Below are 16,170 nucleotides of genomic sequence, written 5' to 3'. Positions count from 1 at the left end.
ACTGAGGGACAGCCCCTCGGCCTCTCAGGACCCACAAGGCTTCACACGGAGTGCGGAAGAAAGTCCAACAATTTCTGCCTTAAAAACACTCCTCAGGTGCGTGGGGGAAACAAGAACAGTACAAACAAACCAAGATCCCCACAGCTCTGCTCTGCAGTCAGGTGAACTGGGAGCAACAATGCTAAAAAGCTCTTTGACATTATGAGTGGATTTTATCTGAGATAACACCATGTTCTTATTTCCTATTTCTGTAGGGTATAACTGACCCCTCCAGAGCTCACAGCAGAGTTCTCTGCTCCCTGGGGCACCCTCAGCCACCACAAAGCAGAGCTCACAAGAGGGATGTGCCACAGGTCGTCTTTAAGAGGGAAAGGCAGTCTCTGATGCTTCAGAGAGACACGGAGCAGGTTTGTTTCTTATAATAGTCTTCACTATCTTTGAACTGCCTTTTCTTTCTTGGACAGTGCCCAATGCTCAGAGGAAGCAAATGTCCAACAGCAGCTCCATCACCCACTTCCTCCTCCTGGCATTCGCAGACACACGGGAGCTGCAGCTCTTGACCTTCTGGCTCTTCCTGGGCATCTACCTGGCTTCCCTCCTGGGAAATGGCCTCATCATCACCGCCATCGCCTGCGACCACCGCCTCCACACCCCCATGTGCCTCTTCCTCCTCAACCTCTCTGTTCTTGACCTGGGCTCCATCTCCACAACTCTCCCCAAAGCCATGGCCAATACCCTCTGGAACACCAGGGATATTTCCTACCAGGGGTGTGTTGCACAGGTCTTTGTCTTTTTCTTTTTCATTTCAGCAGAGTTTTACCTTCTCACCGTCATGGCCTATGACCGCTATGTTGCCATCTGCCATCCCCTGCACTACGGGACCCTCCTGGGCAGCAGAGCTTGTGTCCGCATGGCAGCAGCTGCCTGGGGCAGTGGGTTTCTCAACTCTCTCCTGCACACGGCCAATACATTTTCACTGCCCCTCTGCCGGGGCAATGCCCTGGACCAGTTCTTCTGTGAAATCCCCCACATCCTCAAGCTCTCCTGCTCACATTCAGATTACCTCAGGGAAGCTGGGCTCCTTGTAGTTAGTGCCTTACTAGGATTCGGGTGTTTTGCTTTCATTCTCTTTTCCTATGTGCAGATCTTCAGGGTGGTGCTGAGGATCCCTTCACAGCAGGGATGGCACAAAGCCTTTACCACGTGCCTCCCTCACCTTGCCGTGGTCTCCCTCTTTCTCAGCACTGGAATGGTTTCCTACCTGACGCCCCGAACCATCTCCTCTCCATCCCTGAACCTGTTTGTGTCCATTTTGTACTCTGTGGTGCCTCCATCAGTAAATCCCCTCATCTACAGCATGAGGAACCAGGAGCTCAAGCATGCCCTATGGAAACTGGCTCAATGGACATTGTTTCACCAACCCTAACCTCTCTCCCCTTCTCTGCACTTTTTTCTGAGTTTATCTTTGGCTGGGTGCCCATTTCTTTTTCCCTTCTGATAATCTTTCTTATAGATCATATTCTAGGCTTATACTACTTCTCCTCAGGCTTGATCATGTTGTGTCTGACACTTTCACATTACTGAATTAGACGAGCAATGTCCAATAGCAGGTCTTCAATAAAAGGGCATCTCCTGGGTGCTGTGCCTGAAGCCTGGACTCTTCCTCCAGAGTTAATGCCAAAAAAATGTTGCACAAATTTCTCTTTTAAAGTGTCTGCTCTCTTTGGTTTCTTCCTGTGTTTGTGGTTAAGCACACGGTACCCTTGGGTTCTATTGTACCAAGAGTTCTGTTTTTGCAGGCTCTCTGCTTGGTGTCCGATGGCAGAAGGTGCTGCATGAGCTCCCAATTACCTCTGGCCGCATCCTGTATGACAGGACTGATGGCATGTAGAGGTCTCTCTGGAAATGAATTTGGAGGGGTCAGGAGAGGATGGGCAGTGGCCACTTGTCCTGAGCTGGGAGTGAATGGAGACTCAGAAGGTGATACACCCTCGAAGGTGAAGTTGCTCAAAAGTAAAGAACTCAATCGGGATACCCACAAACAAGTTCCATGGGAGTCAGTGGACAAACAGCAGGAAGAAGGAAGGGACACTGGTGAGATCATAGAATCATAGAATGGTTTTGGTGTGAAGGGACATTTAAGATCATCTAGCTGCAACCCTCTGCCATGGGCAGGGACACCTCCCAGTAGACCAGGTTTCTCAAAGCCTCATCCAGCCTGGTCTTGAACACTTCAAGGATGGGGCATCCACAACTTTCCTGTGCCTCACCGCCCTCAGAGTGAAAAATTTCTTCCTAATAGCTACACTGTCTCCCGTTTTCTAGTTTGAAGCCAATACACCTCATCCTATCCCCACATGCCCTTGCAAAAATTCCCTCTCCAGCTTTCTTTGTAGGCCCCCTTCAGATACTGGAAAGCTGCTATAATATGGGATACGAGATACAGGAGCTGCCTGCGGAAGCCCAGGGTGCTCGTGCTCTTCTGCAGAGTTTTGCCAGTGGGGTCAGAAAAGAGGGCATATGCTGTCGGGATTGAGCATCATCTACAATACGAACGTAGACCCAGCTCTCCCAGGGTCTCCTTGTCCATAATGTGCTCCAGGCCACAACCATCCTTCCGGCCTCTGCAGGACTCGCTCCAGTCTGCGAGGGTCTGTCTTGTGCTGGGGAGCCCCATACTGGGCACAGCAGAGCTGATGTGGTTCTGTGGAGGGTTATCTTTGACCAGCAGCCAGCCAGACAACCAGCTGCTCACTTGCTCCCCCTCCTCAAAATGATACCGGGAGAAGAAGATGATCCTCTCCTTGATGTAATGTCTTCTACAAATCTTATGAATAAGCACTCTTGACTCCTCTGAGTCATTAAAAACACATTAACCAGTGCAGGTTGTGGTATAGACCCCTGCAGGACCCTACAAGTTACATCCCTCCATATTCTGTATGTATTTCCAAGCAGAACCTTGATCAACAAAGATGTTGAAGAGCACTGGTCCCAGTACCAGCCCCTGAGGAACACCACTCGTAACTGGTCTCCACTTGGACATGGAGCTCTTGACCACAACTCTTTGAGTGTGACTTTGAGAAGTCATGGCAGTCTGGTGAGGCTCCTGCTGACTGGAAAGGGGGACACATAACCCCTGTTTTCAAAAAGGGAAAAAAAAGAAAGACCCAGAGGTGAGGTGTATGGTCACAGACAGCAATGGCCGGTGTGTGGAACTGGTCTGGGACAATTTTCCTGGGGCAGGTTCTCCGGGGTGCCCAAGAAACATGGAATAGACCAGGCCTCTCTCTTTTGCACTCTTTCTGCCTTGCTTCCTTCACCATCTGCCAGCAGATCAAGGACTGGCTCCAAGCCTGGTGCTACCAGCAGGGCTTCATGTTCTTCCACCATGGCCTGATTCACACAACACCAGGCGTGCTGGTAGCAGGTGGGAAAAGCCTGTCTCTCAGGGGAAAAACTGTTCTAGGACTTGAGTCATCAGGGCTCATTGAGAGAGCTTTAAACTAGGTAGAATGGGGATGGGCACGTAACTGGGCTCGCTAGAGAGGCGCCTGGGGGTAGGAGCTCAGCACTTGTGGGTCAGAGTGCTAGTATTTTTGAGGATCGGAAGGCCCACCACCCCTCAAGGGCAAAAACTACACACTTAATGGCCTCTCTGAAATGCTTATACTCTAATGCACGCAGCATGGCAAAGAAAGAAGAATTAGAGATCTGGGTGTGGTCACAGGGCCATGATCTCATTGTAATTACTGAGACATGGTGGGATAGCTCACCTGACGGGACCACTGTCATGGAGGGCTATGTTCTCTGTAGGAAAGATAGGCCAGCGAGGCGAGGTGGTGGGGTTGCTCTTTATGTGAGAGAGCAACTGGAATGCATCGAGCTGTCCCTGAGGTGGACAAAGAGCCAGCTGAGAGCTTGTGGGTAAGGATTAAGGGGCAGGGTAACAGGAGAGACACTGTTGCGGGTGTTTATTACCGGCCACCTGATCAGGATGGGGAAGATGATGAGGCCTTCTACAGACAGGTGAGAATTGCCTCACAATCACAGGCTCAAGAGAACCAGCTGATATTCAAGCATCACTTCCTCCAAACTCAGTATTGGTGCCTCCCTAAGAGGTAGAAATCAGGAAATGAAGCAGGAGACCTGCATGGTTGAGCAGGGACCTTCTGAAAAATCCCTTTTGGAAGAAGGGGCTGTCTGCTTGGGAAGAGTAAAAGAATGCTGTCAGGGTCTGCAGGGGTGTAATGAGGAAAGCCAAGGCAACCTCTGAATTGAGCCTGGTGATGGATGTCAACGTCAACAGGAAGGGTTTCCTGAAGTACATAGGAGGCAAAAGGAAAACTAGGGAAAATGTGGGCCCACTGTTGAATGACACAAGTGCCATGGTGACAGATGATGCAGAGAAGGTGGAGTTGCCGAATGCCTTCTTTGCTTCTGTCTTCACTGCTTGGGCCAGCCCTCGGGAGTCCCCAGCTTTGCGGGTAACATAGAAAGTCTGGAGGAAGCAAGACTTTGCCTTGGTTGAAGAAGAAGAAGTTAGAGAACAATTCAGTACACTGGATATCCACAAGTCCATGGGGCCTGATGGGATGCACCAGTGAGTGCTGAGGGAGCTGAGGGAAGTCATTGCTGGGCTGCTCTCCATCATCTTTGGTAGATCCTGGAGAACAGGTGAGGTGTCTGGCTGGAGGAGAGCCCCTGTCAGAGCCATCTTCAAAAAGGTCAGGGAGGATGACCTGGGAAACTAGAGGCCGGTCAGCCTCACCTCCATCCCTGGAAAGATGATGGAATAGTTTCTTCGGGGCATCATCTTCAAGCATGTGGAGGAAAGGAAGGTTATCAGAAGTAGTCAGCATGGATTCACCAAGGGGAAGTCATGTTTGACTAATCTGATAGCATTCTATGATGGCGTGACTGGATGGGTGGATGGAGGGGGGGGCAGTGGATGTTGTCTACCTTGACTTCAGCAAGGCTTTTGACACTGTCTCCCCCACCATCCTCACAGTCAAGCTTAGGGAGTGTGGGTTAGATGAATGGACAGTGCAGTGGATTGAACAGTGGCTGGCAGATAGAGCTCAGAGGGTTGTGGTTAGTGGTGCAGAGTCCAGTTGGAGGCTTGTAACAAGTGGTTTTCCCTAGGGGTCAGCACTGGGTCTGGTCCTGTTCAATACATTCATCAATGACCTGGATGAAGGTGTTACAAGTTGATCCCACAAATTGATGCGAGACAGAGTCAATTAAAAATTTGGAATATTTATTTAGCAAGCGGCAGCAAGCAAAACAGCGCTGGGCGGCCCAAGAGTCTCACTCCGCCGACGGCTCGCGCCTGGTTCCCGAAAGTCCCTGGTTTTATACTCTTCTTTTTCCGGTAGAGAGGTACTCTGCATCTGCACGACACGACTTGTTGCTAGGGGGTCGTTTTCTGCTTTCCTTTTCCTCCTGGTTGTCGCAGGGATGAAAGATTCATGTCTTCCTCACATCATGTACTCTTTGTCTTCATGAGCCCCCCTCCCCTCCTCCAAGTCTTTTTCACATCCTACTTTGTTTGCATAACCTGACCTTTGCAGTTTTAGCCTTGCTCGCTCAACAGGATGCTGGCTATCTTGCAACAGCAGGTTCAGCAATTGCCTTTTTGTAAAACAATGTAAGAATGTAAGTTTCTAGGTTTGGTGAACAAACAGCGCTGAGCTTATCACAAAGGGACAGAGTGTACCCTCAGCAAATTTGCTGATGACCCAACACTGGCAGGGGTGGCTGACACACCAGAAGGCTGTGCTGTATTTCAGCGAGACCTGGAAAGGCTGGAGAGTTGGATGCAGAGGAACATAATGAAGTTCAACAAGAGCAAGTGTAGGGTTCTACACCTGGGGACGAATAACCCCATGCACCGGTACAGGTTACGGGTTCCCCTGCTTGAAAGACGCTCTGCTGAGAGGGATCTGGGAGTCCTGGTGGACAACAAGTTGACAGTGATCCAACAACGTGCCTTTGTGGCAAAGGCGGCCAATGGTATCCTGGGGTATAATGTAATATAATATAATGGGGTGCATTCAAGAAAGACAGGGATCTACTGGAGAGAGTCCCGCAGAGGGCTACAGAGATGATCAGGGGACTGGAGAACCTCTCTTGTGAGGAATGGCTGAGAGAGCTGGGTCTGTTTATCCTGGAGAAGAGAAGGCTGAGAGGGGGTCTCCTCAATTCCTCAATGCTTATCAATATCTAAAGTGTGGGTGTCAAGAGGATGGGGAGAGACTCCTTTTTGGTGGTGCCCAGTGACAGGACAAGGGGCAACGGGCATTACTGGAAGACAGGAAAGTCCATCTCCACATGAGGAAAAACTTGTTTACTTTGATGGTGCCAGAGCACTGGAAGAGGCTGCCCAGAGAGGCTCTGGAGACTCCTTCTCCAGCAAAACTCAAAATCCACCTGGATGCGTTCGAGTCCAACCTGCTCTTGGTGACCCTGCTTTGGCAGGGGGGTTGGACTAGATGATCTCCAAAGGTTCCATCCATTCTCTTCCGTTCTATGATTCTGGGATCCTTTGATCTTCTATCATTTCAGTTGGCCAAAAGGATTCCCCACCAGCATCCAGGACAATGCCCCCAGATGCTGCCCTGTCTTTCACAATTGCTCTGTTAGAGCTTGCAGTTCCTGGCGCATGTCCTGAACCACCTCTGGCACCTCAAATGTCACCCGGTGCTTGCATCGGACAAGCTCCTTCCTGGCCTCTGTCTCCGTTACTCACAGAGCAGCTCAGATAAGGAGCTCACATGGATTTTGGGCAGCTGAGCTGAGGCAAGAGGAATCCACCTCCGGTGGGTCTGTGGGGTGCCCTGCAGAAGCTGAATGTCCCTCTGGCCTCAGGAATACTGCTGAGAGCTGAGGTGCCTCCATTGACTTGGCTCCATCCCTGCCCTGCACCGGTGGGAATGATCCCTGGCCTGTCACTGCCTCCGTGCCCTGCCTGGCAATGTGGCAGCAATGGGTTTTTTCCAGAGGGGAACATGGACACCTCCTGTAGGTCCGCACACCCTGGCAGAGCAATTCCCACTGCAGGAATCACTCTGTCCAGGGGTCAGAGAGGGACGGTCGGTGATGACTTCCTTCTGCTTCAAACTCTGCTCCCCAGGAGAGACCCCGCTGCCTTTGAGGAGCTGTCAGCCCTGGAGGCGCAGGGACACCTTGAGGGATTTGGGCATGGCTGGGAGGAGGCTTCATTGACTTAAACATAGGAATGTGCTGACATTTCAGCTGGCCAAAGGCATGACCGACCAGCCTCCAAAATGATGACCCCAGACGCTGCCATTTCCCTCTGAATTGCTCCATCAGTTACCTGCAAGTGCCTTGGAGCACGTCTGGCACAAGAAATGTCACCTGTGCTTTGCATGGCTACAGGAGGAACTTGAAATTCCTGCCTTCACTACCTGAGTGTGCTGTCTCCTAGTGGGACAAGAAGAGGGGATTCGTGGACCTAACTCTGTCTCTGACAGGGGAAATGACACTGCTGGAAAGAAGTGTCTCTCCCCAGCTGTGGGAGAAAACATCAGTGATGACTTCAGCTTGTTTCCCAGCAGGTTCCCCTGGAGCCCCAGGGACATCTCTGAGGGAGCCCAGAGGGGACAGAGACATTGCCACCGTGTGCTGGTCCTCTGCTGCTGATCTGGGCCGGGCTGCTGGAACGGAGGGAGCTCCTGGCAAGCGGGCAGCGCTGCAGAGAGACAGCTCTGCCCAGGAGCAGCTCCTCTGCACAGCGCAGCAGGGCTGAGGGCACTGCCTGCAGGCAGCGAGGGCAGACAAGAGAAGGGAGAGACAGATAAGGGCAGTTTGGGGTGATGTTCCTATAGCTGAGAGCTCCCTGTGAGAGACATCTTCACAGCCTTCCCCATGGTAAGTCTCTGGCTGTGGGGCAATGCAGATGAGTTCCTGGCAGTCTCCTACACCTGGCACATGCCGTGGCTGATAGGAGCTGTCAGGACGGCTCTCCTGGCTTTTCTGGTGTGGAGCAGGAGGGCATCCGCTGCACCATCAGAGGGACAATGAAGGTCAGCTGCCTTCTCCCAGGGAGGGCTCTGGGGTTTGAAGATAGGTGTGCAGGCAGGGGTGGGCAGGGCTGTCCTTGCCAGCAGGGTCCCTGCACCCCGGGGGCTGTGTGCCGGGGCAGGGACTCTGCCACCTGCCAGGGTCATCTCTGCGCCTGCCCGGGGAACTCCCACGGTGCTGTGGGGAGAAGCTGTGGGTGGAAAGAGCAACTTCTTGCATGGCAGGGTTGTGCTTCTGCGAGGGAGAACTGCGTGGGTCAGGGCTGTGGTGGAAGGAGTGACCCCCAGCGCAGTAATGTAGGGATGAGCAGGTCAGGGCATGGTGCTTCTGCTCTCAAGAGAGTGCAGCACGGGTCAGCTCTCCCTCATGCCATTTTTCAGAGGACCTGTGGGGCTTCACAGCGACTCAGCAGCATCTTCCCCTTTGCAGCCACTTCAGGTTCGCTGTGAACTGGTCTCTATCCCGCGCAGGCACAGAGATGCCCCTGGGAAGCTCCCCGTCCCTGGGAGGTGTTTGCAGGCAGAGGTGGGCGCACAGCAGTGGGACGGCGTTTGTGAGCACTGAGTGGGAGCTGAGCCGGGGACAGGGAGACGGCTGCCGGCAGCAGAGACACGGGCAGGGAGTGAGAGGGAGCTGCTGCCTGAAACACTGGCCAGGGGGATGTAGGCACATCCGTGCTGTCCATGCAGCACAGGCACCTTCCCCTGGGCAGCTCCTGCCTGGTCTCCGTTCCCAGCCTGGGCACAGCTCTGCCCTCCAGCCCACGGGGGCTCGGGCATGGACTGTCCCTGCAACAGCCAGAGCTCAGCAAAGGACGAACCCCGGATTGCCATCTGCTTTGCATGTCCCTCCTCCCTTGTCAGGAGCGTTGTGGCACTTCACTGCTGCCCCTCCTGCCTGAGCTGCCCTTGTTCTCACCATTGGATAAACTGAGTCAGTGCGGGGGGTGGGGGTTGCGGGTGGCAGATTCCACTCCCGTTCAGATGCCAACCCTTTGGGTCCTGCTCTGAAGTCATGTCTATGGCAGCAACGTGCCCAGGTCTCCTCCAGGCAACTTCAGGACATTAACTATTTCCCTGGGGAGACCTACGGGGCTGCCGGGTGCTCTCCAGAAATGCACAGCTCTCCCATAGTCTCTCTGTGCTCCCTCGGATCCACATGGAGAAGACATCTCAGTGCTCAGGCCATGGAAATGCTGCTGGGCAGCTGTACGTGGGCAGCTGCAATGACCCTCCAGGTCCCAGTCTGGGAGGGGAGAGATGAGAAAAGGCAATGAGTCTGTATATCTGCCCTTTGAACCTGGATTCCTCTCCTCTCCGCAGTGTCCTGCTTCTTTTGATGGGAACGCCTGAGAGGGATCCTCCTCCCGCTGCAAGCTGCCAGCACAGGGCTGCGGAGAAGAGGGCTGATGGGTAGAACAGGTCTCCTCTCTCTGCCCTAAGGGACCATCCCTTTACCTTTCATGATCCACAAGACTTCACCCGGAGTACATTAGAAATGTCAGGGATTTCAGCCATCCCAAACCCCTCAGAAATGGGGAAGGTGCAACCAGAACAAAATAAAGAAAACAAAATCCCCTCTGCCTGTCTGTGCAGTTGGGCAAATTTCAGACAACAATGCTGAAAAGCTCTTTGATATAACATGACTATATTTAATTGGAGATCGCCCTGCGGTCCTAGTTCCCTCTTGCTGCACAGTAAGGAGGAATTCTCGGGAGCCCATTGCAGAGTCCACGCTCCCAGTGGCAGCCTCAGCCAGCAAAACCCGGAGCTCAAGTGAGGGAGCTGCAGAGAGGTGCTCCTGGACAGAAAGTCTGAATGTGGGGCTGCAAAGAGACGTGCATTACACTATGCTGGGAGAAGTCTGGTCTGACGCAGTACTGCCTTTTCCTCCTTAACAGATAACCACAGTTAACATTAACAGATACCCGGAGGAAGCACATGTCCAACAGCAGCTCCATCACCCACTTCCTCCTCCTGGCATTCGCAGACACACGGGAGCTGCAGCTCTTGACCTTCTGGCTCTTCCTGGGCATCTACCTGGCTGCCCTCCTGGGAAACGGCCTCATCATCACCACCATCGCCTGCGACCACCGCCTCCACACCCCCATGTATTTCTTCCTCCTAAACCTCTCCTTCATAGACCTGGGCTGCATCTCCACCACTCTCCCCAAAGCCATGGCCAATTCTCTCTGGGACACCAGGGCCATCTCCTACCAAGGGTGTGCTGCACAGGTCTTTTTCTTTTTCTTTTTCATGTCAGCAGAGTTTTATCTTCTTGCTGTCATGGCCTATGACCGCTACGTTGCCATCTGCCAACCCCTGCACTACGGGACTCTCCTGGGCAGCAGAGCTTGTGTCCGCATGGCAGCAGCTGTCTGGGGCAGTGTTTTTCTCTATGCTGTGCTGCATACATCCAATACATTTTCACTGCCCCTCTGCCAGGGCAATGCCCTGGACCAGTTCTTCTGTGAAGTCCCCCACATCCTCAAGCTCTCCTGCTCAGATGTTTTCCTCAGGGAAGCTGGGCTCCTTCTAGTTAGTGCCTGTTTAGCCTTTGCATGTTTTGTTTTCATTGTGCTGTCCTATGTGCAGATCTTCAGGGTGGTGCTGAGGATACCCTCTGAGCAGGGACGGCACAAAGCCTTTTCCACGTGCCTCCCTCACCTGGCCGTGGTCTCCCTGTTTGTCAGCACCGGTATGTTTGCCAACCTCAAGCCCCCCTCCATCTCCTTGCCATCTCTGGATCTGTTGGTGTCATTTCTGTACTCGGTGGTGCCTCCAGCAGTCAACCCCCTCATCTACAGCATGAGGAACCAGGAGCTCAAAGATCCCATTCAGAAACTGATTTCATGGTCACCTTCGAAGTATCAGTAAAGTTACCATCTCTCCACAGATGACTCAAAGGATGTTCTACACCAGTCCTGAGCTTTCTTTGTTCTCTTCATTATTATATTCATGGGCGCTTTTTTTATTATTTTTTTTTATTTGCATCTTCCGGCTGGGGTGTTTGGTTTCCTTCCACTTCTACAGGGGCATTAACCCACTATCTCAAATTGTGCCTCTATAACGGTGCCTAACACTAGGTCAGAACTGAAACTCTCACAGCATCTCTATAACAAAATGACATCTCCTTTGTGCTATGCACAAACATAACACAAAATAACAGGCACAAAACAGATGTCTTCCAAAGCTGGTCTCAGGAGTAGGCTTGAGTAATGGCATCCCCAAAAAGACTGGTTTTGCTTTGGGTTCCGCACAGCAGCATGAGCAAAAACCTCCCAGTCACACTGTGACCTTTTAGTCACCCAGTCACATTGTGACTCACTCGTCATCATGTATGACAGTGGAAGCAATGGCTGGTCACTGAGTGACATAGCCAAGGCTGTCACATACAAGACATGACCGACAACTTTATTCTCAAGGGGGAAATGGAGCTGCCTGGAGATCCCCCATGCTCCCCAGGAGCAGTGAATGCCTGGGGTGGGTACTGAATGGAGCCCCACAAAGTGAGAAATCACCCAAGATGGAGTCACCAAGCTGAGTGGTGCGGTTGACGTGCGTGAGGGATGGGACACCATGCAGAGGGACCTGGACAAGATGGAGAAATGGGCCCGTTTGAGCCTCATCAAGTTCAACAAGGCCAAGTGCAGGGTCCTGCAGCTGAGTCAGGGCAACCCCCAGTACCAGTACACGTTGGGGGATGAAGGGGTTGAGGGCAGTCCTGCCGAGAAGGACTTGGGGGTACTGGGGAATGAACAGCTGGACATGAGCACGCAATGTGTGCTCACAGCCCAGAAAGCCAACCATGTCCTGGGCTGCATCAAAAGAAGCGTGGCCAGCAGGGCGAGGGAGGGGATTCTGCCCCTCTACTCTGCTCTCTTGAGACCCCACCTGGAGTGCTGCATCCAGCTCTGGAGTCCTCAGCACAGGTGTTGTGGTTTAACCCCAGCCAGCAGCTAGGGCCATGCAGCCACTGGTGCAGTTCACCTCCTTCCCCCTGAAGGGCAGGGAAAAGAGGGAGAAAAAGAGGGGAAAGGGAAAGAAAAAAAAAAAACTAAACAAAAACCTCCAAACTTATGCATTGAAGTAAAGATAGTTTAACAGAATGATAACAGAAAAGGAAAAAAACAACAGCACCAACAACACTACTACTACTACGGCTGCTACTAATGACAATACACGTCACTCTCACCACTCAGTGAACCGGTACCTGCCCGAGCAGTGCTCGCGTGTACTCGCCCCCTGGCTGAACCCATCCAAATACTGAGCATGACCTCTATGGAATGGAATATATCTTTGCCCATTCCATCATTCTCTCGAGGCCCCTGTTAGCTTGTATGGAAAGCTGAAAATAAAGTCCTTGAAAAATATGAACAACACCTGGCAACAACTAAAACAATATGTATTATTGACATTCCTTTCCTACCAAATCTGGAACACAGCAGCCACTGGAAAGAAAATGAGAGTTGTGGTCAAGAGCTCTGTGTCCAAGTGGTGAGCAATGACGCGTGGCTTTCCTTAGGGGTTGGTACTGGGACCGGTGCTGTTAAACATCCTTGTTGGTGACATAGGTGTTGGGATGGAGTGCATTCTCAGCAAGTTTGCCAATGACACCAAGCTGTGTGGAGCAGTCAACATTCTGGAGGGGAGGGATGCCATCCAGAGGGACCTGGACAGGCTGGAGAGGTGGGCCTGCGCAAACCTCATGAAGTTCAACAAGGCCAACTGCAAGGTCCTGCGTGTGGGTCAGGGCAATCCCAAGCACAAATCCAGGCTGGGAAAAGAATGGATTTAGAGCAGCCCTGAGGGGAAGGACTTGGGGGTGTTTGTTAAAGATAATCCCAACATGTGCTTGCAATGTGGCTTGGCAGCCCCAAAAGCCAACTGCATCCCGGGATGCATCACCAGCAGCGTGGCAAGCGGGGTGAGGGAGGTGATTCTGCCCCTCTACTCACTCTGGTGAGACACCCCACAGTGCTTCATCCAGCTCTTGGGCCCCAGCATAAAGAGGACATGGATCTGTTGGAGCGGGAAAAGAGGAGGCCACAAAGGTGATCAGAGGGGTAGAGCACCTCTGCTGTGAGGCCAGGCTGAGAGAGGCCAGGGGTTGTTCAGCGTGGAGACTCCAAGGAGACCTTATAGCAGACTGAGTATCAGAAGGGCGCCTAAAGGAAAGCTGGAGAGGGACTTTTTTCAAGTGGTAGTTCTGGAGCCCGAGCTGGTGGACAGGCAGGGTAGGGCAAAGCATCTCAGTGGAGACAACTGATTTCTCTCCCTCCAGGAGAAAAGGAAGCCAGGACGGCTGCACCCAAGCACCAAGGACACCCTGGGGTTAGTGCACATTTGGCTATGAAAAATAGCACGTTGTTCACTTTGTCTCTTTGCTTCCCTCTGTGAATGGAGGGAGCTCGTGACTTCAGCATGTGACTTGCTGTGAGCACATATGAACAAACAGACTCTGGGGCAGGGAGTGCTTTGGGGGTTCCTGGGATGTGTGCTTGGTACAAAAATGTGTTTTCCTTTGGTCTAAGGCTGTCCTCTGTGGAGAGTGAACTTCTGAGGAGGTAAGGTGGACTTCATCTACAACAGAGTATTTTATTTTCTGTTGAACCGTGCCTTCCTTTGGTCTCTTTTTTGGATACGAAGAAAATTCTGTGTCTGGGTGCAGTTCATTCCCCAAGTGAAACAAGTGGAAACTGGTGCCAAAGGGCTGAAACCTGCAACTCCAGACTGTAGCAGAGAAAACTCGGATTTGAGGAAAGGTGCTGTAAGTCCCAGGTGGCTGATGAGAGAAATGCGGGGTTGGAGGTGGGGACAAAGCCTGCCCATAGAGTGTCTGACATACAGGGTCTTGACTGCCCTACAGAGGCAGACTCCATTTGGAGAGGTCCAGTTTCAGTCATTTGGAAAATGCTGATATCAATGAAGATAAACACACAAATGAAGTAGACAAATAAAGAAACCAAAAGAAAAAGAAATCCTTTCCTCTCATTATTTGCTATTGAAACCTTTTCACTTCTGAAATCTCTCTAATTAACCACAGAAGAATAGTAGAATAAGAAAATTATGCCCAGAGCCTTGGCTTGTTATGGCATTTTGCATGTTAATGAGCCCTCTGGTGCCCAGTTCCTGAACTGCAGGTACTGAGAGTGGATTGAAGTGGTCTCTAGAGAAAAGTCAGCCTCCAAGGTTCGGAGGGTGTCAGCGGTCCCCACTGAGGGCTATCCCTGGCTGTCCCTGAAGTAGAAAGACAGAGGCACTGCTTACAGTTTGGAAACCAAATGTGAAAGTGTCTGTGAAAGCCCTTGATGTGTGTCATAAAGCAGGATATTCATGCCCTGACCCCACACCCTGGGAATGGGGATCTTTTCCATCAAAGGACGCTCAGGGCTCTTCCTGGGATCAGTGAGATGAGGGCGTGTGTGATGCCAAGGGCAGGACAGTGGTAGGACACCTCTCAGGCTCTCTGGAGGGTGGGGGAGGAGTGTCTGTAATGATCTGGAGTGCTCTCAGGGGCCTCAGTGGAAGAGACCGCAGCCATAGCGGAAAGGACAAAGATTTCAGTTCTGTTGGGCGGTCCCAGCCCCAACAAAGGGGCTATCCCCACCACAGGCTGTCCTACACTTTCCTCTGCCTGTGCCTCTTTCTCTGCAGATTTCAACCACCACCCCTGCTTCCCCACCTCACTCCCACCCCATGCTGGCTCAAGCTTTACTGATGACTCTCTGACTTTGCTATTTCCTCAAACACAAGGCTATGATTTTGTGAGGTTTTGAAAATGGCTGTGAGTTCTCCATAACCTGTGCAGCTTCTTCCAAAGCACTCCTAATGCTTCTCTGTCACCAGAGATGGAGCAACAAGAGAGAACATCACCCCTGAGCCTTCCAGCCTGTCTGTTCTGAAAAATATGCGCCCATCCATTGCAGCACCCCACACTTTGTTTTCTTCTACCGCACCTTTGCAGTGACTCCATCGTTGTCAATTGCAGAGGGCAGGGGCATTGCGGATGGGTAGCAGCTCTGCAGGAAAGGCTTTGGTGGTCCGTGGGTTTCATGAGGCCAAAAGGAGCCATCAGCAAAGGCAGCCAACAGCATCCTTTGCTTCTCTTTTTATTCCTGAAATCACGAGTTCTTCTCTTTTATTATCCTTATACCCTCCCAAAAGAACAGCCCACCTGTGCTGGTTTGAGGTGAAAGAGAACCCCTTTTCTGTTCAGCAATTTTACGTTGCAGCCAAGCCTCTTTGAACCAACCAAACTCTCTGAAATTAACAGCATATTGTGGTGAGACTGTTCAGAGTGATAAAACCCGATCAGTTGTACTTTATGCCAAGGAATGGTATGCAGAATTCTCTTTCTTGTACTTATTGCTATAACACCCAAGGCCGGCTAAGTTTTGTCTTTGCCCCATTGGAGGGTCAGAAGGAGAAGAGCATAGAGGGCTTGCACCTGCGGGGAGGAGCAGAAAGGAGAGGTGTCCCCAAACTGACCGTCAGAGTAATCCATCCCATCTGCCTCACGCTCAGTATAAAAGCTGAGGGATAAAAGGGTCAGCACTCTTTCTTCAATGGTTGGTGTCCCAGGAGGACTCTGGCCTTTTGTCTGCCTTTGATCCTGATCTGTGCATTCCTGAATCCAGTTCCCATCCGTCACTGAGTCGAGTCTGGGGCTTTCCCCATGTATGCTGGTGATGTGATTGTCCTGGGAGCTTGATCCAGTTTAGTATATATTTCACTGGATACTGGATAGCGAGAAACTCTGATAAAAATATTAAAGACCACTCCCCCACCTCACTTCTTTTTTCCTGGTCAAATTACTCCTTCATTCCCAATTCTTCTACTCCCTCCAGCCCTGAGAGGCACAAGGGGGATGGGAAGTGGAGGGTGACAGTCAGTATATAACAGTTCATCTCTGCCTCTCCTTCCTCCTTACAGTTTTCTCCTTCTCAGCATGGGTCCTCTCCACAGGACTCCAAGGTATTTGTTGTAAAGGTTAGGTGGTGTTCATTTCTTTCTGTCCTACTTTCTCTTTTATACTCATAGCATAGTGGAGGTTGGAAGGAACCTCTGAAGATCATCTAGTCCAACACCCCAACTGAGGCAGGTTCAGCTAGAGCAGGTGGCTCAG

General features: G+C 51.6%; 1 protein-coding gene across 1 annotated transcript; it reads left to right on the top strand.

Annotated features, from left to right (window-relative positions):
- Positions 1-487: 487 nt before the first annotated feature.
- Positions 488-1,426, top strand: LOC309684214 (olfactory receptor 14A16-like; the record flags this gene model as incomplete). The annotated part of the gene is made up of 1 exon (XM_082500154.1): positions 488-1,426. The coding sequence occupies one exon, from the start codon at positions 488-490 to the stop codon at positions 1,424-1,426; it is 939 nt and encodes a 312-aa protein (XP_082356280.1).
- Positions 1,427-16,170: the final 14,744 nt, after the last annotated feature.

This window comes from Vanellus vanellus, assembly GCF_965231255.1.
Source record: "Vanellus vanellus genome assembly, contig: HAP1_SCAFFOLD_45, whole genome shotgun sequence".
Taxonomy (NCBI): Eukaryota; Metazoa; Chordata; class Aves; order Charadriiformes; family Charadriidae; genus Vanellus; species Vanellus vanellus.
Note: the sequence above shows the minus strand (reverse complement) of the source record. Positions and strands in the feature narration are given on the sequence as shown.